Here is a 13,376-nt window from a genome sequence, read left to right as displayed (position 1 = left end):
ATGAAACAGATAAAGGGTCCCTCCCCACAATTACAGGAATTGCCCTGATCTGAATTTGCAGCACAGTAAGAGCTTTTCAGGGTTACCAAATACAGCCGGGGGGCCAGGTTTCTTAGAATGCTGACTGTGGCTCGACAGCAAAACTTGAGGAAAGGCCTGATTCTGGTCTGTGTAATGCCAAATTATAAGGCGTATAAATTCACTCGTGGGGTTACTCATAAGTATCCTTTGTAAGCATTAGAAATTTTAGGGAGTTGTGAATGATTACCTCTAAGAACTGTAGGTCAGAGATTATTATTTGAGAATTACTACATAAAGCAATTACTCTATTTCGATAGTTATACTGTATTTACTAGGAAAACAAAAAATATTCTGCTTTTTATGTTGTCCTACTTGATCTTAGCTTTAACGGTAGACACTCCACGTTTGGATTATTAAATCTCTGCTTTTCCTTCGTGTGAAAAGTAAAGATGACCTCATTTTAAGCTGACATTTCGGGCTTAGTTGGTAGTTTCAGTTAAGTAAAACAGAAGCAATGTAATTATGTGCTCTATCACAGAGCTAGGAGATACTTTCTCTTTGGGAGTTGTATTTAAAATATTGATTGTCTAAGGAATCTCCAATTTGCTAATTCATTTCTGGAAGACCAAAGGTGACTTGGCCAAACCGGTTTTTCCTCAGCTCTTATTTGCCAGGTGCTTAAAGACTCTTAAAAGTCCTCAAAAAGGACATGTTAGTGAAATGCTACGTTTTACTTTCTTAAAGATGCACAGTGGGGCCAGCTTTTGATCCTTTTAATGCTATTCTGCAAAGCAGCTTTGGCTATAAACTATAATTGTATTTTCGTTTTCCTTAAGCTCATCTTGATTTCAAAATCATGGTGATAAAAAAGCAGGGGGGGGTGGGAGGCTAGTTCCCTTGGGTTCTTAAATAACTGTCTGCAATTCAAAAGAGTAAAGTAGTTTATATTACGCGGATCCTGTCAACCAAACAGCTTCAGCAGATTTCTTAACATGAATACTCCTATATCATGTGAGATAGTCCTCCTCACTCTGTGGACCTGAGTTTCTACTGTAAAACGACAAGGAAGGACAGGACGGCCTTACGGTGCCTTCTCACTCTTAGCCTCCTAAGGTGGTGTCCATCCAGCTACTGTTTATTCACGAATAGTGTCCTGGGTACACGAACCTTTATGTACTGCTTTTAACATGGCACCGCTGGAAGGGACTAACAGGTCATGTAGTTCACCTCTACTTCCTTCTCCAGCTTGTTACCCTGAGGCCCAGCGAGGCGAAACGATTCGCCCGGGCCACCTCGCCCAGCCTCGGCACGCCGCCTGGTTGCACTCGTATATCCGGTGGCGGGGCCACAAAGACTGGCCACGGGTCAGCCGCTTCGGCAGCTCTTACTTGCCCTTGTGCGTCAGGATTTGTCCCTTTGACTCTAACTTCTAACTTGTCCAAACGTTTAGAAATCCTCTAAACAGTCCCGGAAGTCTCCAGGAGATGAAGATGACAAGGACTGCAAAGAAGAGGAGAACAAAAGCAGCTCCGAGGGTGGAGACGCCGGCAACGACACAAGAAACACAACTTCAGACTTGCAGAAAACCAGTGAAGGGGTAAGGATGGCGTGTAACCTCCCTGCCCTTCTAACCTAGAAGATGCTAGAGATCAGCAGTGCTTCACAGTCACTGGTAAACACTGTCCTAGTAGATGGAGAAAGATTCTCAGCCTGATACGTGGATGTGCACGCAGCTCCTGGATGAATGATTAGCTGCGTAGAGTCTGAGAACAAAAGAGAGCCAGGTGGGAAGTGCACCTGCCTGTCAGTGTGGAACTCTGTGAACAGTTCATTCTTTTTTAAACTAACTTGAGCAGCTTGAGTCTTTTCTTTTCTTTTTAGTGTTTATTGACTTACTTTGGGGGAGAGAGAGAGAACACTTGTGCACAAGCAGGAGAGGGGCAGAGAGAGAATCCCAAGCAGGTTCTGCCACTGTCAGCGCAGAGCCCGACTTGGGGCTTGATCTCATGACTGTGAGATCATGATCTGAGCCAAAATCAAGAGCCAGGCACTTAACCGACTGAGCCACCCAGGTGTCCCAACTTGGGAGTCTTTTAAAAAGTAAGATGTGAAATACTGAAGTTATGAAATGCCATCTCAGAATTTTACAGTTAGATTTATTTTATTATAAGATGAATGGCATGTCCAAAATAGGAGATTTCATGCCGCTGTTTCTTTCCTAAAAGCAGTTTGTTTGTACTTTAATATACCCACAGGGCTTTAAGTATTTAAGGATTCAAACAACACGTGAACATTGGTATTTGAAGTACTGAAGGGGAAGACTTGTCCACTTTGAATTTTTGTTAACTCTTTTTTAAAGTATAGTTGCCATAGAATATTGTGTTCGTTCCAGGTGCACAACAGTGAGTCCACATGTGTAGGCATTAGTGAGTGTTCGCTGTGATGGGCCTGGGTACTGTCTGTCATCAGACAAAGTTGCTACCATATTCCTGACTCTCTTCCCTGTGCTGTACTTTATACCCTCGTGACTTACTTGTGTTACAACTGGGAGTTTGTACATCTTAGTCCCCTTCTCCCATGTCACCCGTTTCACCCACTCCTCAGCCCCTCCTCCTGGTGGTAGACAAAGTGTGCCTCCTGTATCTGGGACTCTTTTGTTATGTTTGTTCGTTTTGTTTTTTTAGATTCCACGTAAGTGACATCATATGGCATTTGTCTTTCTCTTTCTGGCGTATCTCACTTAGCGTAATATACTCTAGGTCCATCCATGATGTCACCGGTGGCAAGCTTTCATTCTTTTTTATGCCTGCGTAATATTTGTGTGTGTGTGTGTGTGTGTGTGTGTGTGTGTGTGTCCACGTACGCACCATATCTTTGTCCGTTCATCTGTCAGTGGACACTTGGGTTGTTTCTATATCTTGGCTATTGTCAATAATGCTTCAGTTAACATAAGGTTGCATGTTTCTCTTTCAAGTGCTGCTTTCATTTTCTTCGGGTAAATACCCAGAAGTGGAATTACTGGTAAATCTGACTTTTTGAAGAACCTCCATACTGTTTTTCAGAGCGGCCGCACCAGTTTACATTCCCACCAACCGTGCACGAGGGTTCCCTTTTTTGCACATCTTGTAACACTGGTTACTTCTTACCTTTTTGATTCTAGCCACTTCGGACAGGTGTGAGGTGGTTGCTCGTTGTGGTTCTGATTGGCATTTCCCTGACAATGAGTGGTGCTGAGCATCTCTTCACGGGACTGTTGGCCGTCTGCGTGTCTTCCGTCCTAATTTCCGTTAACCTGTCAGGTGGCAGGCAAGTCCGCCTTCGTAAAAGTGTTATTAGCAAAGGCACATTTTGCCCCTGGTCCTCTTCTGTTAGTCTTTTCTCTTTCAAGACTAATTGGACAGCGGCAAATCACTTTGAAACAATAATCCACAAAATACATTCTGATTGTTCTTCTGTTAGATTCTGGTTTCAGCCGAGTTCTCGACTATTCTTGTCAGTACTGTTTACCTCTCAAGTCCTCCTTCATCCAGTTTTCCAAAATTACTCCCCGGTTATGATTCTAACGGCTCCCTTATCCCTCTTAGCGACTCAGCTTTACTCCTGCCTCTGAGGATCTTTCTTCTTTTCACCTCTTCAGTAGAGAGTCCTGTCATCACCTTTGCCAGCAGCCCTCCTGGGAACCATCCCTAACAGTCACCGAGGGCCTGAGTACCTGACTCTTGGTTTTCTTTTTATCCCACTTGCCGTCCCCACCCCAGGTGGCTTCAGTATGCATACAGCAAACCCCCCACAACTTGTCTCTCCCGTGACCAAACTCACTTCTGGCTGCCCTTCCTGTGACAGAGGTAAAGACGGTTTACACCTGTACCACTCAGACTGCGATCTATGGACAGATCGCATCAACAGCACCCGGCAGCTTGTTAGAAATGCAGAAGCCCAGGCCCACGCCCAGGCCTTCTGAGTCAGAATCTGTTTTAACCAATTCCCCAGGTCATTTATATGCACATTAAAGTCTGAGAGGCATTAATCTGCACCTTTCTGTTACCAGGCTCCAGAGTGTCGTCTCCTCGTCCTTCCTCCGAGGCCAACCCAGTCATCCTGTACCTTTCTCTTCTTTCTCCTGCCTAGAAACAGGATCAGGCCTCCCTTAACCTCAAACATACCTCCCTTTCCCCACCTACCCTGTTCCTTTCACTTTTCTCTTCATCTCTGAACTTCCTAAAGGAGTTCTCCTTCCTCCCAGCATCCACTTCCTCACCTGCACACACCCGCCTTACTCCATTACACTCGAGGTGCTTCTTCACCATTTCAGTACGACTGCCCTTGTAGAGGTCCCTGCCCATCCTCTCCCTGCCAGGTCCAGGGTCTTTTTTCGTCTTTATTTTACCTCTGCGGCATTTAGTGCCGTTACCCCTTTCTCCTCCGGACTTTGCTTCCAGGCCACCTACTGCTTCCACAACCAGCTCTTCTCAGTCCCTCTGCAGAGCTCCTTCCTTGGCACACTACTCTTCTGAAAGCTTCCCCGCGTCCATCTTACCCGCTCTCGTGGTTTCAGCTGTTTTCGATGTATTACTGATGACTTCCCACTGTACCTCCTGCATTGTAGATCCATTTTTCTAACCATTTATGAAACCCATTTCTACTTGAACATCTTGAAAGCACTTCTGGAAACACTTGCCATTAGCAGTAGCGACAGCAGCAGAGTCAGAGTCGTAATGGCTCACAGTTTACTCTGTGCCACAGATTGTGCTAAATGCTGTCTATGCATTGTCTCATTTAATCCCCACACAAATCCCAGGATGTAGGTGGAGGTCTTATGCGTTGTGTACCTGGGGAAACTGAGGCTGGAAAGATTGGCCCAGGGTCACATAGCTGGTAAGAGCCTGAATGTAGAACAAGAGCCTGAGATCCATTCATTTTTTCATTCGTTCATTTAAATTGAAGTGCAGTTGACACACAATATTACACTCGTTTCAGGTGCACAACATAGTGATTTGACAAGGCTACCTTATGCTGTGCTCGCCACACAGTGCTGTCACAGTGTCATTGACTGTTCCCTGTCCTGTACCATGTCCCATGACTTACTCCATAACTGGAGGCCTGTATCTCCCACTCCCCTTCACTATTTTGCCCCTCCCCTGACCCTCCTCCCTGGCAACCTTCAGTTTGTTCTCTGTATTCATGGGTCTGGTTCTGTTTTTTAGATTCCACATGTAAGTGAAATCACGATATTTGTCTTTCTTTGACTTATTGCACTTAGTACAATACATCCTAGTTCCATCCACATTGTCGCAAATGGCAAAATCTCTTTTTATGGCTGCGTAATACCCCATTGTATATATACACCACCTGTATCCATCCATCTGTCGGTAGACACTTGGTTTGCTTCCATAACTTGGCTGTTATAAATAATGCTGCAATATAGACAAGAGTGCATATGTCTTTTTGAATTAGTGTTTTCATTGTCTTTGCTAGTGGAATTATTGCATCATACAGTTTTTCTACTTTTAATTTTTTGAGGAACCTCCATACTGTTTTCCACAGTGGCTGCACCAATTTACATTCCCACCAGCAGTGCACAAAGGTTCCTTTTTCTCCACAACCACACCAACACTTCCTGTTCTTGTTCTTTTGATATTAGTCATTCTAACTAGTGTCACGTGATCTCATTTTGGTTTGCTTGCATTTCTCTGATGACTAGTGATGTTGAACCTTTTTTCATGTGTCTGTTATCCATCTGGCTGGATGTCTTCTTTGGAAAAATGTCTATTCAGGTCCTCTGTCCATTTTTTAATAGGAGCTATTGTTTTGGTTTCGAGTTGTATGAGATAGAAAGATAGATAGATGGATAGATAGATATTATATATGAGATATATAGATATATATGATATTAACCCCTTATCAGATGTATCATTTGCAGATATCTTCTCCCATTCCGTAGGTTGCCTTTTCATTTTGTTGAACAAAAGCTTTTTATTTTGGTCTAGTCTCAATAGTTTATTTTTCCTTTTGTTTCCTTTGCCTGAGGAGACACATCTAGAAAAATGTTGCTACACCTGATGTCCAAGAGGTGACTGCCTGTGTTTTCCTTTAGGAGTTTCATGGCTTCCTGTCTCACATTTAGGTCTTTAATCGCCTTTGGGTTTATTTTTGTGTATGCTATAAGAAAGTGGTCCAGTTTCATTCTTTTGAAGGTAGCTGTTCAGTTTTCCCAGCAACCTTTATTGAGACTGTCTTTTCCCTCTTGTATATTCTTGCCTCCTTTGTCAAAGATTAATTGACCATATAACTATGGGTTTATTTCTGGGCTATCTGTTCTGTTCCATTGATATACATATCTGGTTTTGTGCCGGTACCATACACTTTGATTAACGTAGTTTTGTAGTATATCTTGGAAGTCTGGGATTGTGGTGCCTCCAGCTTTGTTCTTTCTTAAGATTGCTTTGGCTCTTTGGGGTCTTTTGTGGTTCCATAGAAATTTTAGTATTTATTTGTTCTAGTTCTCTAAAAAATGCTTTGGTATTTGAGTAAGGATTGCATTGAATCTGTGGATTGCTCTGGGTAGTGTGGACATTTAAAAAAACATTTTTTTAATGTTTATTTTGGGGAGACAGAGAGACAGAGCACAAGCGGGGGAGGGGCAGAGCGAGAGGGAGACACAGAATCCGAAACAGGCTTCCAGGCGCCGAGCTGTCAGCACAGAGCCCGACGCGGAGCTCGAACCCACAAAGCTCAGGATCATGACCTGGGCTGAGGTTGGATGCCCAACCGACTGAGCTACCCAGGCACCCCTGGGTAGTGTGGACATTTTGACAGTATTTGTTCTTCTAGTCAGTGAGCATGGGATATCTTCCCATTTGTTTGTGTCTTCTTCAGTTTTTTTCATCGGTGTTTTATTATCTTCAGAGTATAGGTCTATCACCTCTGTGGTTAAGTTTATTTCTAGGTCTTATTCTTTCTGGTGCAACTATAAATGGAATTATTTCCTTCATCTCTCTTTCTGCTACTTTGTTATTACTATGTAGAAACAACAAATTTCTCTGTTAAACTTTTATCTTACAACTTTACTGAATTCATTTATTCTAATAGTTTCTTGGTGGAGTCTTTAGGGTTTTCTATCTGTTATATCATGTCATCTGCATATAATGACAGATTTACTTCAATTTGGATGTGTTTGGGTTTTTTTTCTTGCTATGGCTAGGATGTCACTAGTATGTTAAATAAAAATGGCAAGAATGGACATCCTTGACTTATTCCTGATCTTAGGAGGAAAGCTCTCAGTTTTTCACCAGTGACTATGATGTTAGCTGTGGGTTTTTCATTGATGGCCTTTATTTTGTTGAGTTATCTTCCCTTCATACCCCCTCTGTTAAACGTCAGATCCTTTTATTTTTAACCCATTTTTAATAATATATTTGTTTTATACAAAAGAATATATATGTAATATATGTAAAGTAATAAACATAGTATTCCAGTGAATACCAGTGACCCTCCCACTCAACCCCAAAACTAAAACAGAATCATAACTTATATCTAATTACATATTCTTCCCTTGCCCCATCTTCTTCCTACCCAGAGATAACCACTAGTGTTGTATTTATTATTTCCTTTCATTTTCAGAATTTTAACTCCTATCTAACATATAGGTATATATTTAAATAATATATTCCTTAGTTTCTCTCATTTTTGAGATTTTTCTTGCCTTTGAGACCGATGCTTTTATTATCACTATTTTACATATGTGGAGATCGGGTACAGAGAAGTTAAGCAGTTTCCCCGTCATGCCGCTGATGGATAGACTGAGTCAAGAGTCCGTGCTCTTAATCCCCGCGCCATACTGCCAATCATTTGAGATTTTTAGGAAAAATGGTGACATTTACGTACTAGCATGCTTCCAAGAGCCCTTCACGTGGTCATGTATAGAAAGTTTTATTCATCTTTCACGGCAGCATAATACTCAGTTTTGTGACTTTCATGTGTTGCTGGGCTCAGCCTCCTGCTTGCCTCCTGGTGCACATAGGCAAGAGGTCCCTGAGGGCATATAAACCCAAACTGGACACGGCAGCTCGTGAGTTCGGGTCTTTAACTCTACAAGATAATGCCAAGTTACGTTCTTAAGTGTTTGGACCGGTTTACGCACCCACCTTCAATGCACAAGTTCCCTGTGATGTCACTGTGTCACTGTCAAACTTGAAAGTTTTGCTCGTACAGTGAGTATAAATGATAGTCTCCACGCAGTTCTTTGACTAGTAGTGAGGTTGAGTTTCTTTTCAGATTTACCTACCACCCATGTTTCTTCTGCCGTGCGGTGCTGGATTTTGCATTTTTGCCCATTTTCCTGTGGGATTTTTTGCGTTATTGATCGGTAGGACTCGCTCCTTCACATATTCTGGACTCTAATAGGGTTGGTCATGTGCATTGTAGGTGCCTTCTCCACATCTGTGGCTTGTCTGATTTCTTATATACCTTTAGGTGAACAGACTTTCTCTGTTGTAGTCAAATGTCTCAAACTTCTCTTTTTGTGGTTAGCATTTTTCTCTTGTTTACGAAGCCTGTCCCTTTCCCAAGATCAGAAAGGTGTGCTCCTGTATTTCCTTTTTTAAATCATGAAGTTTTATTTTTAACATGCTACTGTTTAGTCCATCTGGAAGTGATTTGGGCACAGTACGAGGTAAGGTCCTGTTGCCTTTTTCCCACAGCGTCACCATTTGAACCATACCATGTATGAAGCTGTCCCTCCTTTCCTCTCTGGTCTCAGTGTCCTCTGTCATATAGGCATGGCTCTCTGTCTGGGTTCTGTGTTCAGTTCCCTTGGTCAGTACCATGCTTTTCATAGTGATAGCTTTATAATGAGTGCTGATGTCTCGTGGGGCCAGCAGACTAATCTTAAACTTCTTTTCAAGTATGTAATAGTCACAGTCCAAGATAGAAAAGCAAAAAGGGTTTTTTTTCTCGATGGGAGAATTTACAGCACACGTTCTGGTAAGAGTGAGTCAAATGAGGAATGATCGCACAATGATCACGTAGGAAAGAGCTGCGCAAGCAGTGCTCCTCGGAAGACAAGGCACAGGACCTAGTGCACGTGCGGGGGGGCTGCCCTGCTTCCCCCACTGCAGGGGGGAGGCAGGTAAGCGGGCACTAGGGGTGAGAGCTTGGAAGAGTCCTCACCTGACCGCGTCCGTTTTCTTAGGAAGCAAGGTCAGCATCTGAGAGAGGTAACGGGAAGAAGTGTTGGAATTTCGAGAGGCAGGAAATTGGACCGAGTAGGCACTTGGAAGAGGTGGAGTCCAGCTACAAAGAGAGCTGGAGACACCAGTGGTTGCCGCTGACAGGCAGCTGGTGCTGGTGTTTGCACGGACAGTTCATCCTGTGAGCACCGTTCACAACACAGTCCCCTTGACTCCTACCTGTAAGAGGCCAAAGAAGCCCCAAGTTCTTCTGACAACCTAAAATGCTTCCATAATTTTGCCCCCCAGAACGGTGACTTCAAACCATATTTGCAGATACAGTGTCCCCCCTTATCCGCAGGAGACGTATTCCAAGACCCCCCATGGATGCCTGAAACTGTGGATGACACGAACCCGGCGTATGCTGTTTTTTCCTACATGCGCGCACCTAAGATACAGCTTAACATATCAGTTAGGCATAGTGAGAGGTTAATAACGGTAACTCAGAATAAAATAGAACAGTTGTAGCAATATACTGTAATAAAAGTTAAGTGAACGTGATCCCCCTCAAAATATCTTCCTGGGCGGCACTCACCCTTCCTGCTCGATGAAGGATGAGATAAAGTGAAGGCTACTGCTTCCTGACCACACTTGACCAAAGAAGGCAAAACCGCCCATCGGGGGCGGGGGGCGGGGGGGGGGGCTGCTGCACTCCCAGTGGTTGAGAGCCGCCTGCCCTGAGAAATAGCCATGGGGGTGAGTGAGGTAGGGCGCAGAACGAGCTCTCTGGAGGGGAGAGCCGAGGAACTGAGGGGTCAGAGTTTTGGAAAGACCGTCTACATGGAGAGACATCCCCAGTGATTACAATATCGAATGATGGTGAGGCAGAGCTGAAATCTGTAGGGAGTGACCCCAGGGGTCCGGAGGTGACTGCAGGCAGGAGAGGGGGTGGTTCACAGCATGGACGTTCAAGGTGAGGAGGGTTGGGTGAACACCGCCTCCACCGCCGGGCCAGCAGTGCAAGAGCTGTGGCTGAGAAAAGAGGTCACAGGAGAAGCAGCAGCACGATCCCCAGGGAGAACCTTTCTTGTGAACAAGTTGGGGGGCAGAATACCTGAGAAACGCTTGTGGGGAATATGGAGATTTGCTGGTGGCTGTGATGTCCAAGGGGCCTAGTGGAAGAGACTGCGGAACCTGGGTGGGAGCAGGAGAGTGTAAGGGACGAAGTGTAGGGGCGCCTGGGTGGCATAGTCGGCGAAGCGTCCGACTTCGGCTCAGGTCACCATCTCACGGTTCATGGGTTCGAGCCCCGCGTGTGTCCTTCAGATCCTGTGTCCCGCTTTCTCTGCCCCTCCCTCACTCATGCTCTCGCTCTCTCTGTCTCTCAAAAGTAAATAAAAACATTAGAGAGAGAGAGAGATGAGGTCATAGACTAACATGTACTAACCCGACCGGATGAGAGCCTAGGAAGTGACATGCTCAGGAGCCCATCTGTGGTCACTGAGATAAGCCTAAGGACAGAAGGATAAAAGGCTTGATAGTCTCGAGGCGTGGGGGTGTTGAGGTCACACGTATTGGTAAGGGTTCTTACTAGGAACCCGCAGAGTTCTGGGGCCCCCCCCCTCCAGGCTCCGTCCTCACTGCTGCCAGGGGAAGCACAAGGCAGAAAAGGGCTCACGTGGAGCGTCCCTTGTCGATTCGTGGGGCACGACGTAGAGGTTACTAATCTTCACGACCCGGGTACCGTGCACTGATTGGCTTGGGGCTGCTGTATTGTTTATCTCCACGTAACAAATTACCTCAAAACTTAGGGCTTCAAGTAGCATTTATTGTCTGGCATTTTCCCCTGGATGAGGACTCCAGGCAGGCACAATTTGTTGAGTCCCTCGTCTCAGGGTCTCTCCAAGGCTGCGATTAAGGTATTAGCAGCCGCTCAAATCCTTTTGAGGCTCAGTTGGGGGTTGGTCCCCTTCCAAGTTCACTCAAGTAGTTGTTGGCAGGACTTAGGTCCTCACTAACTTTGGCCAGAGGCCCACTAGGTTCCCTGACACATTTGCCTCTCTATAGGGCAGCTCCTACGTGACAGGTAGCTTCATCAGTAAGAGAGAGAGAGAGCGAGCTTGCAAGACAGAAGCAGGGGAGGGGGTCACACAAGGGTATGAGGACCAGGAAGCAGGACTCATTGCAGTGCCAGAAAGTTGCCCATCCCCAAACTAACCACAGATAACAAAGAGATTGAAACTGGCTTGGACCAGTCAGGCTCTACCCCCCTTTCCCCCCCCGCTGGAGCTAGAGTCAGGTCCTCGAATCACAAGGCCACACAGAGTAGCAGGGAAGGGCAGAGGATAGAGTAAATATTGGGAGGACACCTGCCACGGTCACCATAACCACCATGTCCATGCTTTTCTTCTTTGGGCTCTGGACCCGCTTTCTTTAGCAGAGGGCCAGCAGAGGGCCAGCTACTCTTGCCTTCGAGATCGAGTCCAGACTCCTTACTGCAGCACGCAGTGGCCTTCGCACTCTGGCCCCAGTTTATCTTTCCGGCTTCATCTCTCACCATTTACTCTCGTTTCTTCAAAGCCAGGGGTTCGCCAAACTTTTTGGTCTCAGGACCCCCTTAATACTCTTGTAAGCAATTGAGGGCCCCAAGAGTTTTTGTTACAACCATGGATATTTATTGAATCAGGAATAAAAACAAATTTTAAAATGTTAATTTAAAAAATTTATTCATTATAAAAAATATTCATTATTTAACATAAATAACACATTTTTATGAAAAAGAACATGTTTCAGAAAGTGTTTTGAGAAAAATGACATGGTTTTACATTTTCTTTTTTAGTTTTTATTTAATTTTTAGTAATCTCTATACCCATGGGGCTCAAACTCATGGCCCTGAGATCAACAGTTGCACACTCTACCGAGTGTGCCCCCCACGTTGTTTTACATTTTTAAAAATGTCTTTGTTTGGCTTAATAGAAAGGGCTCTTACATCTGTCTCTGTACTCAGTCTCTTGCAATATGTTGTTTTAGTTGAGGTATGTGAAGGAGCTGTGGCCTCACACAGACCTGTAGTTGAAAGTGGAGATACGAGTGAGTATCTTAATAGTTTCTCCAGATCATTGCGAATATTCTTTGGTATTAGACCAGCTCTGTAAGTGGTAGTTTCTTAAAGGTTAGTTGCAATGTGGAATCTGAACTTTTCTGTATTCTGTTAGTTTAAAATCCATTGGACAGTCTGGCACTTTGAATGACTTTTACCCATTTGGAAAATGCTGGTTTCCTGCATTATTTGGGTCTTCCAAATATTTCATCATGAAGTATTTTTAATCACATTTTTTAATATTTATTAATTTTGAGAGAGAGAGTGAGCGTGCGCACGAACTGGGGAGGGGCAGAGAGGGAGGGAGAGAGAGATTCCCAAGTGGTCTCCACACTGTCATCTCAGAGCCCTACTCAGGGCTCAAACTCACAGCCCATGAGATCATGACCTGAGCCGAAATCAAGAGTCAGATGCTCAACTGACTAAGCTACCCAGGCGCCCACAATCACGTTTTTAAATATCAAGTATATCTTGTCAGAAAAACCTTCACTGGGAAATTTTGATCATGGAGGATGTAAGTTTTCCAGAATTCTAAGTTTCACTTGAGAGCTGGAATGTTATTGTTGGCAACAAATACTGCCACTTGTCTTCCTTGATGTAATAGGCTCATTTCATTTATTTCTGACAGAGTGTCTGAATAACCATAGTTTATCTGCCATCATTTTTTCAAGTGAAAATGGTGCTCCAGGGAAAGATCCTATGACTTATACTGTCTCCTAACTTCTGCTGTGTTTGGGCTGTCCTCCAGTTTTGCCTCCACCCTGCAGCCTCTTAATGTGCCTCCAATTCAGATGCCTCAAGAGAGAATCTGATTGGAGTAGTCAGCCATTGTCTGCTGAGGGTGGCTTGGCACAGAGCACGGCAGCCAGCACATAAGGAACCACTTCCGGCTGCTTCCTCGGAGGAGACTTCCTGTCTAGTCAACACCCCGAGCTCCATGCCCAGAACGTATATCATTATGATTAGCAAGATTTTTTTTTTTTTTGAGAGAGAGCGAGAGAGTGAGCGTGCACAAGTGGGGAGGGGTGGGTAATGGGGAGAGGGAGAGAGAGAATCTTAAGCAGGCTCCATGCCCAGCACAGAGCCAG

The 13,376-nt window shown here is 44.6% G+C and overlaps 2 protein-coding genes across 12 annotated transcripts in view; one reads left to right on the top strand and one right to left on the bottom strand.

Annotated features, from left to right (window-relative positions):
* TM6SF1 (transmembrane 6 superfamily member 1) overlaps positions 1-13,376 on the bottom strand; it is a 56,668-nt gene that overhangs the window by 10,375 nt on the left and 32,917 nt on the right. For 6 of the 11 annotated variants that reach the window (XR_006963399.1, XM_047086578.1, XM_047086576.1 and 3 more), the window contains one exon: positions 9,190-9,227. The exons of 2 other annotated variants lie outside the window; for them this stretch is intronic. Coding sequence is in view for 8 of the 9 variants with exons in the window: in XM_047086578.1 (XP_046942534.1) it covers positions 9,190-9,227 (38 nt within the window). In the remaining variant the exon portion in view is untranslated. Of the gene's footprint in view, positions 1-3,167; positions 3,314-9,189; positions 9,228-11,897; positions 12,255-13,376 lie in introns of those variants that run through there. 3 more of the 11 variants (XM_047086580.1, XM_047086587.1, XM_047086586.1) reach the window with 3 other exon arrangements.
* Positions 1-13,376, top strand: part of HDGFL3 (HDGF like 3) — a 72,606-nt gene that overhangs the window by 56,437 nt on the left and 2,793 nt on the right. The window contains exon 5 of the mRNA XM_047086590.1: positions 1,472-1,618. Coding sequence (XP_046942546.1) covers positions 1,472-1,618 — 147 coding nt within the window. The remainder of the gene's footprint in view (positions 1-1,471; positions 1,619-13,376) is intronic.

Source organism: Lynx rufus, unplaced genomic scaffold, assembly GCF_022079265.1.
Source record: "Lynx rufus isolate CCGP_SWC_20201006 ecotype Redwood Valley unplaced genomic scaffold, mLynRuf1.p SCAF_21, whole genome shotgun sequence".
In the NCBI taxonomy this organism is placed as follows: domain Eukaryota; kingdom Metazoa; phylum Chordata; class Mammalia; order Carnivora; family Felidae; genus Lynx; species Lynx rufus.
The sequence above is the reverse complement of the archived record's forward strand: the minus strand, read 5'-3'. Positions and strand labels throughout refer to the sequence as shown.